We start from the raw sequence: 18,986 nt of genomic DNA on the forward strand, positions 1-18,986 counted from the left end.
TACTTTTTCATATAAAATTTAGGCACAATTTTTAGTGAAAAAATTGTTTATATTTTCATCCATTAATTCAAATTCAATAATTCAATTTTATCATTAAAACACACAAGCTTTTTATAAATCATATTACGCTCCAATTGCAATAAACCAAATACATATATAATTTTTTTCTTCCATTTTTTATAGCGTACTCCAGGTTATTGGTCTTATTTTGAGAAAGATGAAGTCTTAAAAATTCAAAAGTCGATTCAAATAAATCTTCATGATATATGTATAAATACTTCTTTTCACAAACACAAGTTGAGAGAGTAATAATACTTAAGGATAGGAAATAACCTCGGCACAAACAAATAGAGAAGTACTTACTCCATTATAAATTTTTTAAGTGCATCATTATCCCTGATTGTGAGCTGCATTATGTATTTAATTGTCTCATATTATTTGCGGAGATCGATTCGGCCATTATGATGGAGTTATAAAATTAAGTCGCTGCCGAGCTGACCTGCTTTCTTGAGAGGCTCTCCTCGTTAAAAAAGGCCAGTGTATAATAAAGTTGCACCGACAGTTAAGGCAAATCATGCTGGTTGCACTGGTGTGTGCATTACGGAAAAGGCTTTTGCGCGCATTTATTATTGCCATCAAGCAAGATGAAACGTGCTGCGATAAAATGCATAAATCCCCACGACGTTCCTCCTCGCTGCTGCCCAAGAGAGCGGAGATAACGCGCCGCCTGTTAGCTTTAATAAAATGCACGTAAAATCGCACACTTCAGCAAAACGAACGTTTTCTGCCCTCCTTTTTGCAATTATGCGCAATTTTGCACTGCTGCATGTGCACTCCCGACGATTCTGATCTCTTCATTATAGAATCCAGATGCTAAAAAGTGGTTGCATTTCCGCTTTATAACTCTAGTACTGCAACTGTGTGCAATTCTGGTTCAAGTATTTCCATTGAATACATAATATACAAGATAAAATGTTCAAAATTTCAAATCTACTAACATATTGAAAAAAAAAATTTATTTGGAGAAAGAAAAACTTTTTAGGTCATTTTAGAAAATTAAATATAACAAGTAACTTAGTATGTAAATTAATGCTCACAATTAATAAAATAATTTTGTTCCTTTAATTTTTTTTATTGAAAACATTGAAGATAATTTGAACAAAAATTTGATTAATTTTTCTGGAATTGTGCCAAAACTCACAAGAGATTTCTGACAGGGAAAATATTAAATTTAACACGTCTATCGTGTAGACAATTGTTGCTGAATTTATTTCTATTCGAAACTTCTGTCACTTTTTCATGGCGTCTGCTGAATTTTGCTGCTCGTAAGTGGGACTATTAAAATCACAGAGCATACGTCTCAGCGTCTCAGTATTGTAATTTTTAAAATACGCACCTGTATCCCTATTGCTACTCAATTTATTGAATTAATTGTCTCTCGCACCGACTAATGCTCCAAATTGTTTTTCTTTCAAAAATTCTCATTTTTTCAAAGTGACTGCTATATTTTTCAGCTCTAAGCTAATTGAGAGTAGGAACAATTATTATGAAATATATTTAAATATCGTCTAATTATAAATGCATGAAATACACTAACAAAAATTTAAATTATCAAACTACACGTCTCTCACAAATCACAAAGGACAACAAATATGTTTAACATGAATTTTATAATTTTTAAAAAATTCAACAATAAAAAAATAATAAAATTTTAATCGTGGCAAAAAAGGGTTTATATGCGGATCAAAAACAAATTATGACTGAAAATGGCAATTAAGGAAAAGCCGCATGTTCACGGACAAACGCTTAAAAGGAGCGTCGAGCACAACATTTAATTAAAGCAGCAGTCTAGGTGTTTCTTCGGCCGTATTAAATTGCAGAGCGAATTCGGGCCATAGAGAAAAGCGTTGGCGGACAGACGAGGCACGCGGGCCATAATAGCCCGAGTTTTATCGCCGCAGAACAGAGAACACCAGAGCATTTCCAAGTGAATCTGAGGGGCGATTGGAGGATTTTGAAAATGGAATAACCTTACTTTGATTTTTACATATGTTCAAGAAGGTGTCTAGGGGTGTCCACTCACAAATTTTCAGACCCCTAAAAAGGGGCGTTCCCAAAAATTTTGATAGGTCAAAAATGGGCAAAAATTAATTTCAATTTGCTTTAACTTTGGAACGGATAAAGCTATCTTAACGTTTCTATCTGATCCTGGCCTAACTTTTTACGCTGAACAACTTTGCTGTTGACACCAAAGTTGTAGGTCAAAGGTCAAGGTCACTTTTTGGTGACCCTTGGTAAAAAAGTCAATTTTTGAAGGTGATGGCCACCTTCGATTTTTTTCGTGGTATAGGAAAAAATGTAGCCCGTGAAATTTTGCATCACATATGTAAAATTTGGGAGGGTGTTATTTTTTGTTTTTGAGTAATTAACCCCTAAATAGAAAAAAACGTGTCCGACGAGGATATAAATTTTTGCAATAATTGCCAAAAGCAAAGGGAAACAAAAGAAATCGTGCCAGTTTGGTTCCAATGCTTAAAAAACATCATATTAGGGTGAATGCAACATGCATCTGACCCCAAGGGTCTTTCAGGGGTGCTTTTTACCCTTTCGATGGTCTTTTAAGCGTTCGGAAAGTTTATTACATAATTAAACTGTGTTTGATATCAATTCTTATGTTTTCCGGTGCGGAAAAGAAGAATTTTAGGTCAATTACATCGTTAGTCATCATTTAGACCATAGATTTTAACATCTCAAAATCTTATGAAAAAATCTTTTTTAGTAAATTAAATTTATTAATAATTATGTTAAATTCTTATCCAAAATGACAAATGAAGATGTATTTGACCTAAAATTCTTCTTTTCCGCACCGGAAAACATAAGAATTGATATTAAACACAGTTTAATTATGTAATAAACTTTCCGAACGCTTAAAAGACCATCGAAAGGGTAAAAAGCACCCCTGAAAGACCCTTGGGGTCAGATGCATGTTGCATTCACCCTAATATGATGTTTTTTAAGCATTGGAACCAAACTGGCACGATTTCTTTTGTTTCCCTTTGCTTTTGGCAATTATTGCAAAAATTTATATCCTCGTCGGACACGTTTTTTTCTATTTAGGGGTTAATTACTCAAAAACAAAAAATAACACCCTCCCAAATTTTACATATGTGATGCAAAATTTCACGGGCTACATTTTTTCCTATACCACGAAAAAAATCGAAGGTGGCCATCACCTTCAAAAATTGACTTTTTTACCAAGGGTCACCAAAAAGTGACCTTGACCTTTGACCTACAACTTTGGTGTCAACAGCAAAGTTGTTCAGCGTAAAAAGTTAGGCCAGGATCAGATAGAAACGTTAAGATAGCTTTATCCGTTCCAAAGTTAAAGCAAATTGAAATTAATTTTTGCCCATTTTTGACCTATCAAAATTTTTGGGAACGCCCCTTTTTAGGGGTCTGAAAATTTGTGAGTGGACACCCCTAGACACCTTCTTGAACATATGTAAAAATCAAAGTAAGGTTATTCCATTTTCAAAATCCTCCAATCGCCCCTCAGATTCACTTGGAAATGCTCACCAACACGAATATGTGCACAAAAAGCGGCGCGAGGAATGCAAATGGAGTGTTGCTCGGTTCGCTTTCTCGCTTGCAAAACTACCACCAGTTTTATTCCACAATAAACGCGCGCGGGCGGACATTCCTTTGTGGTTGTCACTTGCTCCAGAGTTGGATCGCCGGCGCACCACTTGATTTATTTTCAAAAGCGCCTTTTGATGCAAGGCGCCTGAATGCACTTGGCTGCGGTTGCATCCCCTACAGCGCCTGTTTTCGAGTTCCCCCCTAAAAAGCAGGGGATGAGCCGCAATTTATGACTGCTTTGATTCTGAACCCACAAGTAATGGGAACGGTTTATCTGATTTGGCAAAATTTCCACGCTTCCACAAAATATCAGGTAAACCTTCTTTCATTCAAAATGAAATCAGGTGTTGGAATTTTAAAATAAACTTCAGAAAATGGCAAAAGCCAAAATTTTAAAAACTGTTAAACTTTAATTAATCTTATAAGAAACATTCCAGTAATTTTTATTACTTAAGTTTTCAGCTTCATTTATGTATATTTTTGTAGCTGAACATAAAAAAAATTAAATTATTCCTTGGATTAACACTTTTTTATATTATTACATTTGATAAATTTAACATACTGATTGAACATTGAAATTATTTATCAATTTTAATAAATTTAAATATTTTTTCTGTTAATTTTCAATTTGTAATTTTTTTTAATCATTGAGGAAAAATTAATAATTTTAAATTTTAAATTGTATTAAAAAATTTCATATAAATCTCCTGACTCAAGCTGACGGAAGGTCTGGATATTGTAAAACGAAACACATCCTTTAAGAAACTCCAAAACCATTATTTTTTTCGATTTTTTTAATAAAATCAACACAAAATCAATGTGCTTAAAGCAACAAATTGGCATCTTTTAAATGAAACTCCTTTAAATAAATAAATAAATGAAACTGGTAGAAACTCCCAGCAACCTAATATTTCCCCCTTCTTGTTTTTGCTAAAAAAAGCTCACTTTTTTTGCTTTTTAATTTTTACGCTGTGAGCACCTCTAATGAAAAACTTTTGGACAACTGACCCCATACTTGATATTGCAATTCATGGTAGTGTAGCACAGGTGTAGCTTATTTATGTAAAATGTTGTATATGTTTGCTCAAGCGAAACAGACCCAAGCAGGTAAAACGCGGCTCACCACATTTTAATTACAGGCAGGCGGTGTGCAGCGTGTAACATTTTTCGAGGAAGACATCAAATAAAAATCTCCCCCGCCGTGTCGTTCATTAAAATTTGTGTCGCTGCTGCAAAACACCCGCTGTTTTTTTCTGCTTTTTTCATTTTCCAGCCACACTCGTGTGTTCATACAAGGGGCCGACAGGCGATTTCCTGAAATCCGCGAGCAAAGCAAAATAAAATTCGCTCTCTGTGCTTTTAAAGCGTTCATGAGTGGAAAAAACGCAGATGCATTTTCTTTCATCTCATGCAAAAATCTCCTCTCCGAACCAATCGCAATTACCAGACGGGGGACTTTCCTTTTCCTGCTTTTATTCAGGGAGATTCTTTGCATTGTCTCGTTTGTCTCACAATCAGAGAAGGACTCGTTGGTCTTTCTTTCGTCTTTCGCTGAATGCAAAATAAATGTGAAGATGGCAACAGCGCTGCTATATCTTTTTTCCGATAAACAAAATAACACTTCTGTTTTAATAATTATCTGTGAAGAACATTTTATTTTTCAATTCTTAAATGAAGTTTTCAAAAATATAACATATTATTCGTGGTATATTAGAGCTAGATACATAATTATGATAAAAAAATCTGGATCTGCTATCTTGATTTTTTTGTATGGGTTACAAAAAGTATTATTGTAATAATTTGCGTGATACAGATTTTATATCCGGATTTGAGATTTTCATATTTCAAACTTAACAAAATTGCTTAAATATTAATGTTATTCCAGCCACTTTTCCTTCCACTCACATAAGGTCTCACGTGTGCATTTGACTTGAAGTTTGAATCATCACCTTTTTAAGGTCACGTGACCTCGAGAGCCAATCAGCGTCGTCGTTGGCCGACCAGGCGGGAATCAGATGTTCATGGTGCAGAATTGTTGTTGTGCTCAAAGTGAATTGCCGGTGCGATTTCAAATCGTTCTTAGACGATTTGTGACTTTAATTGTGCCTTTCATATCCATTTTAAGTTAGTTGAAGTGTTTCTGTGAAGGAATTTCAATAGTTTTGTGACTTTCAAACGCGAACTCTGTCGATTCGGCGAGCTCAAAATGATCAACCCAAGGCTTTCGGCCGAAATTGCCGCGGCATGCAATGCCCTCGGCTTCTTCGACGGAAAGAAATACACCAAAGACAGATACTGCTTCGGTGAGTCGAATTTTCTTTCTTCTTCGTATTTTTGTGTTGTTTAAACTGCGCATATAATGGTTGTATTGCAATTCTGGCCCCTTAATTGTCATAATTGGCAACGGCAACTTTATTAACAGAGCGGAATGTATGTTTCAATATACATAATTATTATGTATTGGATAACTAAATCATTTCTTGATAATTTCAATAGATTCATGCACTAGAAAAAGAATTTTAATCCTATCATGCGACTCTTTTATGAATTATGATTCTGGCCAAGTGGCCACCCTTTCTGGCCGCTCTTCATTCCATCTTTTATGATAAAAACGATAGGGCCAGAATCGAAAGCTGCCTTCAGCCCTGCACAATTCTGGCCCCACACGTGAGAAAAAACAAGTAATTTATCACAAATTTAGCACAAAAATCGCAGTGAAAATTGACTAATTTGAGGATTTAATATTTAAAAGATTATGAGTAAACATAAAAAAAAAATCACTGATAGAAAACCTTGGATGCATAAAATTTGAAATTGATCCTAATCTGCCATGTATTTTTTTATTTTTTCTACCTAATGAGCGCTATAATTAAGTTTACGAAAAAAACAACACAGGAAAAGGAACAACTGCACATCGCAATGCCATAAATATCAAAATTTTGTGCATTCTCAGGGAAAACTCTTGGTCTTGGGGCAGAAATGAAAGGTTGCAAGTCAACCTGCAGTTTTGTGTTGTCACACTTTTTTTTGCAAATTACGTTGTTCTATAAATTTAAAGGTTGATTAATTTTGGTTTGTTTAAAAAGTGGTTTCCAGGGATGACTGGAATATTTTTCTCTTTGACAAATTTTTTTAATTCAGCAATGTACGCAAATTTTTATTTTTATAAGGGTTTTTAGGCTTGTGAATCGATCCCTCTAAAATTATAATATTATTAAAATTTATTTCATCATTTTTATTGATTTTTATTTGAAACTGTAAACAGAGTATATTATGTTTTAAGCAAATAATTAATTTAAGATGTATATCATGAACTTTAAACATTGCAATATTCCTTCTAAAGACCAGCATTTGATTTTTTTTTTAAATTCCAATTTTAAGTCGGCTTTTCTTTGATAGGTTTTGTTTTGTGAGTTGTTTAAGAAAAAAAATATCATGTTCTGCATGTTTTGGCTGCGAACTCATGAGCTGTGAAATGATTTTGACTAAAACTAGTGCAAAAATCAAACTTTTAAGATATTTTTCTTTCAAAGCAACAATTTTCCGTGAAAAATTATTAAAAGTTGCATTTTTACACAAAATGATTTTTAACACAAAATTTGACAATTGTATACAAATAAAAAAATTTACTCAGAATTGTTAATTATTTTTTGTTTTTACTAATTTGAAAGCAAATGCTTAACCAACAAAAGCGACCAAATTAGAAAATAAAATTAAAATCGTCCCATTTGCACGTTTGTAGAAACGGTGAAGGAGCTGATCCGCCACCTGCGCCGCGATGGTTCTCAGCACGAGGCTCGGCAGATGCTGGGCGAGGCGAAAGTGCTGCAGAAGGATTTGTTGCCGCTGATGAAAGACTACCATGCCGACAAGGAACTCTTCAGCATCGTTCTCAGGTAATTATGCCGCCCGTATATACATATATATGTATATTTTCCAATACTCCGATACGCGAGCCGAGCAAAACGCTCTTTCACTCTTTCTTCCGCCGTCATCAAATATTAAAAGTCGCTCCCCATCACGGCGGTGGCGCAAAAGGGCTGCTGCTGCGCGCCGCCTATCCAACTTTCCGCCTGCCTTAATTAAGTTTGGCGCAAAATGCGTTTCTGCCGGTGCGTGCGGTGGAAAATCTGTTCGTTGTGGGTTCCCTCGTCAATCTCGGCTTCAAATTCTAAACAAATTTGTACTTTTGTGTTCTCGAAAACCAGCAAATTTTACACCCCTTTAACTTTCCTCCTTTGTTTAAGCGCTTTGAGGCCACACTCTTGTTTCATATTTTGATTTGTCTAAATAGAGTTAATTGGCTGTAAAAATCAATCAAAATTACAAAATGAAATTTTCATAGTGGGGAAATTTATAAAAAAATGCATGTTTTAGGAATTTATCAGTCACTCTATTTTATGAAATAATTTCATCATAGCATTTTTTAATGTTAAAATTTAAGTCCAAAATATTGAATTTCTATCAAAGTAATAAATTTCATTAAAAAATGGTTGATTTTTTTTTTAATTTTCAGTAGTATACAATATAATTCACCCTGCAAAATATCACTTAATAACCTCACATTTCTGTTAAATTATCTGCACATCAAAGTCTCCAAAAATTCAAATTCTAAATTTCATTTGATTTAAAAAATTATGTTCTGATGAAAATAATATACTTTTCAGTAATTAGCAGTTTTTTTTAAACAATGATTTCAATTGATTTTTTTAACACGCTTTATTTCATTTAAATATAAATATAAATTTGCAGGTTGATGGTTAATTTGACCCATCCTGTTTTGCTGCTGTTTCGAGAAGAGGAGCCCTCTGACCCGCAAGAGAGAAAGAATTACCTAAACCTCCTCACCCACCAGCAAGTGCGTCTCTTTTTTTCCTTGTGCTTTCCTTTTGCTGGAAAACAGCAGCTGGTTATTACATAATTTCCCATTCTCTCAGGAATACAAGAAGGCTTTCATCGACGAGGAAATATTCACGGTCCTTTCGCAAAAGTTGCGGTCGCTGCTGGAAATCGTAAGCCCCATTTCTCAGAAACAGGCCACAGAATAAACACAGCGTTCTCTTGTGTGTTTTGCAAGGAATGGACGGACCGAGACGAGGACACCAACATTGAGATCGAACGCATCCTGATCCTAGTGCGAAACGTTCTGCAAGTGCCGGCGGACCTTGCCGACGAGCAGCGCGCCGACAATGACGCCTCCATCCATGACCAGGTCAGCCTATCAATTATTAGTTAACAATCGCGAGCATGCAAATTCATCGATCAGCTGCTCCTGTTTGCTCTGCATTCCGTGTGTAATTAGCAAGAGTTGTGCAGGTGCTGTGGGTTTGCCACACTTCGGGAATCAATGCCATTTTCCTCTACCTGGCTTCCACAGAGAGCGAGCAACCCTATTACATGCACATCCTTGAGGTAACTCCAATTTTTAATTATTATTTGAGAGAATAAAAGAATTGGATTAAATTTTGTCTGAAGTTGTCCTAATTAAAAATATTTACGGTTTAAATTTTTAATTCTTAATATGTTTCACAATTTTTGCCCAATCTCAAATTTACATTTTTATATTATGATATGCTTTGAATATTTTACGCTCAATTAAAGAAGTTTAAATTATTAAAAATTAACTTTTTTATTTAATGGTGAAAAAATATTTTAAAATATATTTTTCAATGCAATGTTCTTTTACAAAAAATCTGCAGCTACATTCGGCCCGAAACTGTTGCTCAATAAATAATGCATTCACTTTGGTCTTTGATGTTATCACCAGATTTTATCCCAAATGCTGAGGGAGCAGAACGCGTCCGAGCTAGCAACTGCGGCTGCAGCTCGTAGTTTGGAGGAGCGCAAGAGGGACGAGAGTGAATTAAGCAGATTAAGACATGCTGAGATCGAGGCGAGGCAGGCGAAAATTAAACAGCTCAAAGGATCGAGGTTTGTAAGCACTCGTGGTCCATTATTCCGTCTCCACTAATGGCCGCCCTCTGCAGACACTCTAAGTTTGGCGGCACGTACTGCTTGACAAACGTCAAGTCCATCAGCGAGCGCGACATGATTTACCACAAGCCACTCAACGCTTTTTCCTCCATCGATTTCGATCTGAACAAGGTATGTACTGCTCAGGATGATTTTTTTCTCCAGTAATTCAGAAGTTTGACGCCGCAGAGCAAAGTGAAGACGCCGAAAAACAGGCGGGCTGACAACATTGACGTGCAAGAGAGGCGCTCTGCGTACAGCATCCGACTTTTCCTCAAGGAGTTGTGCATTGAGTTTCTCAGCGGCGCATACAACGCCGTCATGTACCACGTCAAGGTGAGGGTCTATTTGCACTTTAGAGCAAAACTCTTTTGAAAGTCAGTAAACGTAAAAAAAGTGGAAAGTATAAATATATTTCTAGATTGGAATTTTTAATAAGAAGGAACCTTTCACCTGATAAATCATCAAACCTTTAAAGTGAAGTAATAATAAAAATTATATGAAACAATATTTATCTGTTGAGTTTCAAAATTTCATTTTTAATTTTTTAATCAATAGCATTTTACCAGTGTCTTTCAATTTTCAGTTTTTCTTTTTTTTTTAATGAATCAGAAATAGTGTATTCTCATTTATCCATGTTATTTGTAGCTTATTTTCAGAGTGAGTTTGTTTATTTAATAAGTATTCAGTATTTGAAAATAATTGGATTAGAATCTCTTGAATAATTCTTGCTTTGGTTGATTGCAAATTGCAATATTCATACTGCAGGATTGCATCATTAAAACATTCATTGCAAACACATCCCGTTGTGCAAACTTTTCCCTTTCAAACAAACACTCTTCTGCTGCACTGAACTCTATAAAATTGCAAGAAATGCACTCAACAGCTGTGCGTCTAATCAGTGCATAGGAAAATTGCTCAATCGTAATTTGCTACAAAAAAATTATCTTCTGACTTGTAGGATAATGAATTTCCTTCAGAAACAAACTGCATGGTTGTCTTTTGTTTCAGGATTCTCTCGTGAGGAACAAAGGTCAAGAGAATGACGAGTCGTATTACTTGTGGGCGCTCAAGTTCTTCATGGAGTTCAATCGGAATTACAAATTCCGCATCGAGTTGGTGAGGTAGGATTAATAAGAGATGTGTGTCAGACGGCAGCACACATATTGAATTCGTAATGAGTAAATAAATCGATGTTCGGCCACCGACCGACAACAGATTGCTGCTGCTGAGAGAGCAAACGAGCCGCTGCAATTACATTACATGATTTTCATTAATAATCAAGGAGCGCGCGAAACTGCAAAAGCGCACCACGCGCCGCCCGTAGCTTTTTACGATAATTGCGGAGGCACGTGAAATATTCACGCAATCTTGCAACATTTGGCAAATAGAGCCATCCCGCCCAGGCCAATTTAACACGCGAGCGAGCGAGCGAGCAAACGTTTCCTCGGGCACGAACTGCACCATTGCAATCGTCCCTTTCCTATTTTGCTGCAGGGGAATAACGTTGTGGAATTCTGGAGGCGCAAAATAGGTTGAACCTGGATGATTATTTTTCCTTCAAGAAACTAGAACGCATTTTTAACAACAAAATTTAGAGTAGTGTGAAAAAAAAGATAAACCAAGTAATAACTGTAGCTCAAACCTTTTTTAAATTACAATGAAAAATTAAATTTCTTCACTTCATTATGGAAAAAAAAATGAAAATATTACATTTTTTGTTTTATATCACATATTTGTGTTCAATATTGCATGTCAACAGTCTTCTGAAATCTTAACTTTTCCCTTTTGCAAACAAAAAAATCCATTTCTACGACCCACTTGTTTATGTTTAATCTGGCTTTTCTGGAAAAACTTTTCTTTTTTTTAGTTCCAGCTGAAGGCATTTTCTGCACTCCTTTTGTTTTCCTTTTGAAAACGAAGTTTCTGTGCCTGTTATGCTCAAGTTCCGCGTTTTAATTTCCTCTTTTCTTTCCTTCCGCCGATGATATCAGAAACAAAAGGCCGCGAATTAACTCGCGCGCCCCTTCACTCTCCGTCCTGTCCAAACAAGCCGTCTGTTATAATTGGCGTCTGTTCGCAGTGAGACCATGTCGGTGCAGACTTTCCACTGGGTGCAGACGCAGCTGGATCGGTGCCATGAGATGCTGCAGACGCTGAAGAAGAACCGGCGTCAGTGGGTCAAGAGACAGCACCTCGCTCTCAAGGCTTACCAGGTGAGTGGCTCTTAATTCTCAATTGCCCGCCCCTGTACATTAATGAACAATAATTACCCCGATCCCTGCAAAAACTTTTATCTTGAGAAAAGTAGCAGACTATGCTGTTTTATTTACTGTGTATGGGGGGGGGGGGGGAATTCTCAGCCTGGAGCTAAATTTTACTTGTTTAAATGCAAAGTTTGACTCTTCACGGAAATTTAATTAAAGCAAAGACTCTAACTTATTTCGTCTGCTCAAAATCATGGTTAATTATAAAGATGAAGGCGAAAGGAACAGTCGCTCTGATTTAATTGCTTGGAACTCATTCCTCTCTTTTATCTTAAAAATATTATGATCTGTTATGCAGCCTGCAAAGCATGGTTGTTTTACGGCACAGCATAATCAATAAGGAGCTGTCACTAACAATAAAATAAAAATTATAATTTATTTGGTTCACAAAACGTTCAAATAACTATAAATCCGATTATTCCTAGTGTGTACTAAATGATATATTTATTTCTATTCAATTAATTAAATAATTCATCTCTTTTTTTAAATTTAAATTCTTGTTACATCTTTTCTTGAAAGAGTCAATTTCAATTCCTAGTGGGAAATAGTGCGTATAACAATTTGACCCTTCTTCTCATTGATTTCGCAGGAGTTATTGATGACTCTGCAGGCGATGGACAGATCGGCTGACGAGGGTGTTTGCGCCACGGCCCGCGTCATCAAAAGCAACATTTTCTACGTTCTCGAGTACAGGGAGATGAGCCAAGTGCTGCTGCAGTCATACGACCCTACCAAATTGCCAACGTAAGTCACTTGCTGGAATTTTTCGGGAGAAAGCGCCAAGTTGCGCGCGAAATTCTAATTAGCGTCGGCGTTGACGGCAGCTCCTTTTTTCCTAATTATCCTCCTCGCAAATGATTTATGTGCAGACAGGATTCTGCCCACGCTGCTTAAATCCGCTTTTACGCCCCAACTTACTTAATAATTCTGATCTGTAAATAATTGGCTCTGCTTCGTAGGAATTACTTGGCCGATTTGCTTGAGACGAATCACGTCTTCCTCAAGATGCTGGAGCATTTTTGCAAAAAGCAAAACATGGTGGTGCAAAAAAAGAAGCGTAAGACAGGCTCAAAGAAGAAAAAGCAGAAAAAGAGTAGGTTTACCTTTAGTCACTAAAGCTTAGTGCTTTTGAAATACAATAATAATTATTTCCCCGGTCGAGCTTCCCAGCTCAGCCTAAAAGGCAACTTTGCTTTGTGAATAATACAGTCTAACACTTCGTTTGCCTGCTGGCGTACCTTGAACCGCGCTGAAATTTTTAAGAAGGGACCAACCGCAACGGTTTAATTTCATGTAAACTCAGTGATGAATTATTCGGCGTAATTCCCTGTTGGCCGCCTTCGCTGCCTACTTGCGGTCTCATGGCAAATAAAATTTTGCAGAGCAACAACAAGAAGCTGCGCAGCCAGCTGCAGACATCAAAACAGCCGAGGAGTTGTGGGAAGAAGGCTTGGCCGAGGAGCTTTCTGTTGTCATTCAAGAGAATCCGAGCCTACCTTTTGTGGCGATGCCCTTTGATGTGCTCTCAGAGAAATCTGAAGACGAACAAAAGTGAGAGTTCCACGCAAGTAAACGTTGAGCTATGCAGAAATTAATTATAATGGAATTTGCAGAATTGACTGCTTGCGGGTTATTCAGCAGCACATGAGAGAGAAGAACTTTGTCGAGGCCGTCGCAACTTTAAAAGCTGCTGTGTTTGTCTTTAGAATTAAAATTTAATTAAGTTATAAAATTTAACTGTTCTAGTGAGATTTGGCCTGACCTTGGTAGTTTGGACAATGGAGCAATGACTTCTGAAGACCAATTCGTCGCTCTCAAAGATATTTTCCTTGCAGAACTCCCTGGTGAGTACAACACTTTTTATACTAAAACAATTAATTAGAAAATGGGGTATCCCTGAATTTAAACTCAGAAAGCAAAACAGCACTTAACTGGCAGCGAGAGCTTTTTAATTGAAACTACGACAACATACGACAGTTACTTTAATAATCAGCAGGCGTATTGTGAATTCATAATGTAGGAAAACAAACTCGGCCGGGCGCACTCCCTCTGGCCGTACTAAAGCCGAATAAGTAAAGTCATAAATATGCAAAGCCAGACGTGTGCGCTCTTCGCTGCTACTTTGCACCAGAGAAAGAGAAAATAGCTGTGCGTGCCGTGCTGTTTATTTTGCGCTGTCGGCCTGCATTATTCAACCTAATGACTCTGCGAGGCTGAATTAGTCGTGAGTGGCTTTATCTCTTCAAATGCACTGGGTTCTGGCTGGATTTGTTTTTCAGTGAAACGCAAACCGTTTGAAAGAGAACACAAATATAAGCTTTTATATTTTGCATTCCTCCGTTTTACATGTTAATCAGCGAATGAATTTTCTCACTCTGTCTACGGCGTTGAACAGACATAATTATATTTAACACAATCTTCTTGTCATCGTTTAAAACACTGTCAGTCTACAACATTTCGCGCGTTCGAATAAATTAATGTTATTGGCTATGAGAGTAACGGATGCACAGGAGAAACGAAAATGAAGGAGTAGGTTTTAGTTTTTTATGCTGCACAGTTCGGTCGTTCTAATTAAATGTCACTGGCGTTTTAGAAGAATATGGTTTGGTATCTCCCTAGATTATCGAGTGTATATTTCATTTACATTATATTCATATTTATTAAAATTGGAAGATTATTATCATAAAAGTTGTCAATCAAAATATCAAAGCGGCGTAAACTTTTCTTACAAATTGCTCACTCGACTTTCTCGCGGAAGTGGGAAGCAAACATTGATTATTATATTTTTTTTCACTCATTATAGGTTTTAATAATGAATTCACTGGAATCGTCGAACTGAACCCTGTCTCAAAATTTGGCACGTTTCGCACACAATAACCAACACAGTCAACACTCGCGGATCACAATTGCAGCAGAGGGAGGTGCTCTCTCAATTTCTTAATAGCGCACGTCGAGGGGGCCGTACTCGGAGCGGTAGTTGTCCGCCGCGGCCGCATTGTCTCTGTACGAGTTGAGCACCCTGAGGTCCATCGGCTCGTCCTCTGGCCGGTTGACCACCGCCCACTTGTACTTGAGTCTGCAGTGGTACACGAACAGGATCAGCAACATGCTCACAGTCAGCGAGCTCAGACACATAATTAGCCCCACGGGCACATTGCTCGCCACCCCCGGGGGCAGCCCGAACTTGGCCGCCTGCGCCTCCGAGTAGTTTCGGTTGAGCGGCTCATCGTAAAACTCCTCGCCACCGACTATAATCATTCCACTCTCAAAGTCCTCGTCCTTGGCTGTTGTGGTCAGCGGTGGAGGCGGCTCGGTTTCGGCCTCAGTGGTGTCGGTGGCCGGCAGGGTGTAGTTCATTGTGACGGCCTCCCGGTTTATTTCGGCCGTTGTCTCCGCGGCCGTCGTTTCCGTCGAGCGCACCGTGTGCGTTTCGTTGGGAATCGTGACCTTCGCTTTGGCCGGTTCTGTGGTGCCCAATGTTGTTGTTGTCGGAGTGAAAATGGAGAACTTGCGTGACTTTTCCAGCACCCGATTTTCAGTTTTGAGCATTTTCTCGGTCAGCTTGGCGATTTTCAGAAACATTGATGTCGGTTTGCGGATGATCTGCGGCGTTTTGGTGCTTGTAGGTGTTGACTTGGCGGCCACCGCAGGTGTGGTTTGCACATCGGCTACTTGGGTGATTTTGGCCGTCGGCACTTTGAGCGGCAGCGTGCTCTGCGGCTTACTGGTGGCGTTCGGCTCAATGGAGGTAGGCGCCAAAATCTGCGTGCGAGTCGGCGGCAGTGACGGCTCAGCGCTCACGTCGGCGCTCACGTTCACGAAAATGGGCGCACCGTCATCGCAGACCAAATTCTGTGCGTCTACGATTCGCACTTTACCGTCACGCTTGGTGAAACCGGCCAGGAAGTCGTGCGTGCAGTTCCATGGGTTCAGCGACAGATGGAGGGCGCGCAACTTTCCTTTTCGGGCCCAAACGGAGGCCGGCAACGATTTTAGAGAACAATTTTGCAAATTTACCTCTTTCACTCCAAACCACAGTTGCAACTCGAGCAATTGATTGGCGAAACTGGTGCTGCCCGCCAGGTTCAGGGTGCTCAGTTCCGTCAGGGGGGCCACAAATGCCTGCAGGTCAAACGATTTGGAGGAAAAGTTTCCCAGTGTCAGGGTCCGTAAGTGCGGAATGTGCTCGGCTGTGGCCTGCAGGCCTGGGTTGTCCGAAAGGTCAACCTCCTCTAATCCGTTCGGTCCCAGGGTCGCCGTATTGAGAAGGTTTTGGGCCAAGTCGAGTTGACGGAGACCTGGAAGGGCGTTAAAAACAACGCTTTCCACCTGGGTGATTTTGTTTCCACGTAATGAGAGTTGTTTTAACTTGGGCAGGCCGACGAGGTCGTCTTTGGAGATCGCAGAAATTTGGTTGTAATCGAGAATAAGGATGTTTAGCAACCTGGGCAATGATTTTGGAATTTTGCTCAGTTTGTTGTTCGAAAGCCACAGTTTAAGTAAAGACTCGAGACGGCCTAACGCGTCGTCCTCAATTATTTCCAACTGATTGACGCTCAAGTCAAGCAGGTTCAAGTTGGGGTAGCTCTCGAAGTCGCCTCGCCGCACCACACTCAGTTCGTTAGCGACGGCGTGCAGTTCGCGGACACTGGGCCCCAGCGACTCCGGAACCCTTTTCAGTTTCAGGTTACTCACGTCCATGTAGCGCAGGCGGGATCCCAAAAATTCAAAACGCTGCAGACTCTTCAGCGGATTCAGGGAGAGCACCAACCTTTCCAGCCCTGGCATGGGCAAAAAGGTGCCAGGCTCAACACTGCTAATTTTATTTTCAGACAGGTCAAGCCACTGCAACCTTTGAAGGCCGCCAAATGTCTTGAAGGACAGCGACTCGAGCTTGTTGTTGCACAAATTCAGGGTCTCCAGGTTTTTGAGACCTACGAAAATACCTTTGACATCCTTCATTTTATTCCAGCCAAGATCCAGGTGGCGCAGCAGCACCAGGTTATCCAACGTGCCAGGGTGAATTACCTGAATGCCGTTGTGGCTGATGTCCAGGTTGCTCAGGTGGTTCAGCATCACCATGGAGCCGTTGATGAGCTCCGTAATGTCGCTGTGGCGGATGGACAGTTCGATGAGTTTGTTAGGAAAGGCGCCGCGCGTCGTTTCCCACCTGAGGGCACCCAGACGGAATTCACGCAGCTCGAGCCTTTCTACGTATCGCGGAACTTTTTGCGGAATTTTGGTCACCTTGGTCAGGTCGCCCTCGCAGTGAATGTACCTGGAGATTTCGTCGCAGTAGCAGGAGGAGGGACACTGCAGCTCCTCACCACACACCACACTCGCGAGGGCCGCGAACAACAGCAGTCCACTTTTCGAACTCATTGTGTCCGTCACTGACTGAGCTCGCAGTCTGCACGCGGAGGAGACTCGATAGGTTCGTACCGGTGCGCGCTCAGCATCTTACTGAATCGCTCCAGCACGCCTCGCTAGCGGCCGCTGCGAGGAGCCTGCGCCCTCGCCGCAGCCGCGTCTGCGAAACTTTGGCGCACACGCGGCGATCGAATCCGCCACCCTCTCTCCCGCTCGCATCTCTCTCGCCCTCAAAAAATCTCGCCCTCAAATTTGGCTAGAGTTGCAGCCCGAATTCAATTTATAAATAATTAAATATATAACATGCAGCCCAGTTGGACGAAAAACAAGAAGTGGCTCATTTCATTTTTATGCAAATCGCATCTAGTTGGTGCAGTCTCGGCGAGAAACTTTTATGCCGCTGCAAATTACGCTGCTAAGAATTGAAATTAGCAAGGCGCGCAGTCGACTGCCGTGAACATGCAAATTTCATTATGCAAAATGCACGACTTCACTAGTTTATTCAATCGCGGCGCTGAGTTTTATTTTGTACAGTGTTCAGTCTTAACAAGAATGACGGAACCCTTTTAAGTGCGGGCCGAGCACTCTCTAGAGAAATGTGAAAAATCAGCGATATAACAAAATTCCAACCCGATTGTTGTTGATGACACTTTTTTTAATTAAATTATAACTTGAAACATTGAGTTGCTGTCGCATCAAATAATACCAATAAACATTGCTCTTTAAATTTAAATTTTAAATTACATTCAAAGTAAGACTTCAAAAAGTTCAATTTTTAACTTCTATCATCTAGTGAAGTTAAAATTTGCATAATTTCTTGCCTCAAACAATTGGCTTTAATGAGTAAGATTGCCTTTATTTTCAGTGCTTAAGTTTGTGCAGGTTTAAAGATACCACTTAAAAGATAATCTAGCAATTAAAATTGAATTATTAACATTAATTAAAAATATTGTTGTTAGCAATTTTAAATTTTATTATTTTTTATCATAAAGTAATCATCAATAAAAAGAAACCCAAACAATATTAAAAATGGAAGATAGCATTATTTTTAACAGTTTTAATTAAAAAAAAAAAAAAAATACAGTTTAAATTTCCTAATTCCGATGTATATTAATTTTTAGATGTAAAAGGACCGTTTTAGTTGGCCCTGCATGGGTAGGTTTTTCGGATCCAAATTTCATCAGCGTCCTACTTTGAATGCACGTCCAGGCATCTCCCTCATTAGCAATGCAGCCTTTCGGTTGCGGCAGCAAAACAAGTTTGTAAGCAGCATAAATTCGCAGGTTCTCACTCTCTCGCAGGTTGACGACATAATTACGTTGGTTCAATGTTTTCCCGTTCAGCTCGACCGGTTCGTTATTACCGGGCGCCTCTCTCTCTCTCTCTCATTAGTTATTTCCCTTTAATGGGCGAATTGCATTATTGACGACCGCTAACGACGTTACGCCAGCGCAATATTTACATTTTACTCTCTGCGGTCGCGAACAATGTCACGATGAAACTGTCGCTCTGTTCGCAACAAAATGCTAATTGTGCCGCTGCCGGAGTAATGTCATTATTAGCAAATGGCTTTTGTCGTTTGGCCTACGCTTTTATTAGCACGGCGGGATTTTTGTTTCCAGCCGAAATATTTAATTTGATACGCTCCCCTAGAGGATGAAATGAAAAAATGTGGCAACCGAGGCCGAAAAAATGAAAGGGAGACTTTAATTAGGTGGGTTTTACGTTGGGAGGGGA

At 39.2% G+C, this 18,986-nt stretch overlaps 2 protein-coding genes across 2 annotated transcripts in view; one reads left to right on the plus strand and one right to left on the minus strand.

Moving 5' to 3' along the window:
• Positions 1–5,666: 5,666 nt before the first annotated feature.
• LOC132203102 (protein timeless homolog) overlaps positions 5,667–18,986 on the plus strand; it is a 32,903-nt gene continuing 19,583 nt past the window's right edge. The window contains exons 1-16 of the mRNA XM_059630581.1: positions 5,667–5,942; positions 7,382–7,535; positions 8,392–8,497; positions 8,577–8,651; positions 8,717–8,851; positions 8,956–9,051; positions 9,407–9,570; positions 9,627–9,744; positions 9,802–9,948; positions 10,624–10,736; positions 11,696–11,828; positions 12,469–12,623; positions 12,839–12,972; positions 13,262–13,430; positions 13,493–13,573; positions 13,626–13,723. Coding sequence (XP_059486564.1) covers positions 5,846–5,942; positions 7,382–7,535; positions 8,392–8,497; positions 8,577–8,651; positions 8,717–8,851; positions 8,956–9,051; positions 9,407–9,570; positions 9,627–9,744; positions 9,802–9,948; positions 10,624–10,736; positions 11,696–11,828; positions 12,469–12,623; positions 12,839–12,972; positions 13,262–13,430; positions 13,493–13,573; positions 13,626–13,723 — 1,975 coding nt within the window. The 5' untranslated portion in view covers positions 5,667–5,845. The remainder of the gene's footprint in view (positions 5,943–7,381; positions 7,536–8,391; positions 8,498–8,576; positions 8,652–8,716; positions 8,852–8,955; positions 9,052–9,406; positions 9,571–9,626; positions 9,745–9,801; positions 9,949–10,623; positions 10,737–11,695; positions 11,829–12,468; positions 12,624–12,838; positions 12,973–13,261; positions 13,431–13,492; positions 13,574–13,625; positions 13,724–18,986) is intronic.
• Positions 13,813–17,282, minus strand: LOC132203103 (insulin-like growth factor-binding protein complex acid labile subunit). Its single transcript, XM_059630582.1, has one exon. The coding sequence runs from the start codon at positions 17,259–17,261 to the stop codon at positions 14,817–14,819; it is 2,445 nt and encodes an 814-aa protein (XP_059486565.1). The 5' UTR covers positions 17,262–17,282; the 3' UTR covers positions 13,813–14,816.

This window comes from Neocloeon triangulifer, unplaced genomic scaffold (assembly GCF_031216515.1).
Source record: "Neocloeon triangulifer isolate White Clay Creek 2 clone unplaced genomic scaffold, ASM3121651v1 ptg000017l, whole genome shotgun sequence".
NCBI classification, from domain to species: domain Eukaryota; kingdom Metazoa; phylum Arthropoda; class Insecta; order Ephemeroptera; family Baetidae; genus Neocloeon; species Neocloeon triangulifer.

Excerpts from the sequence above, each read along its gene's own strand:
- LOC132203103 (XM_059630582.1), bottom strand. The coding sequence starts at position 17,261 with ATGAGTTCGAAAAGTGGACTGCTGTTGTTCGCGGCCCTCGCGAGTGTG.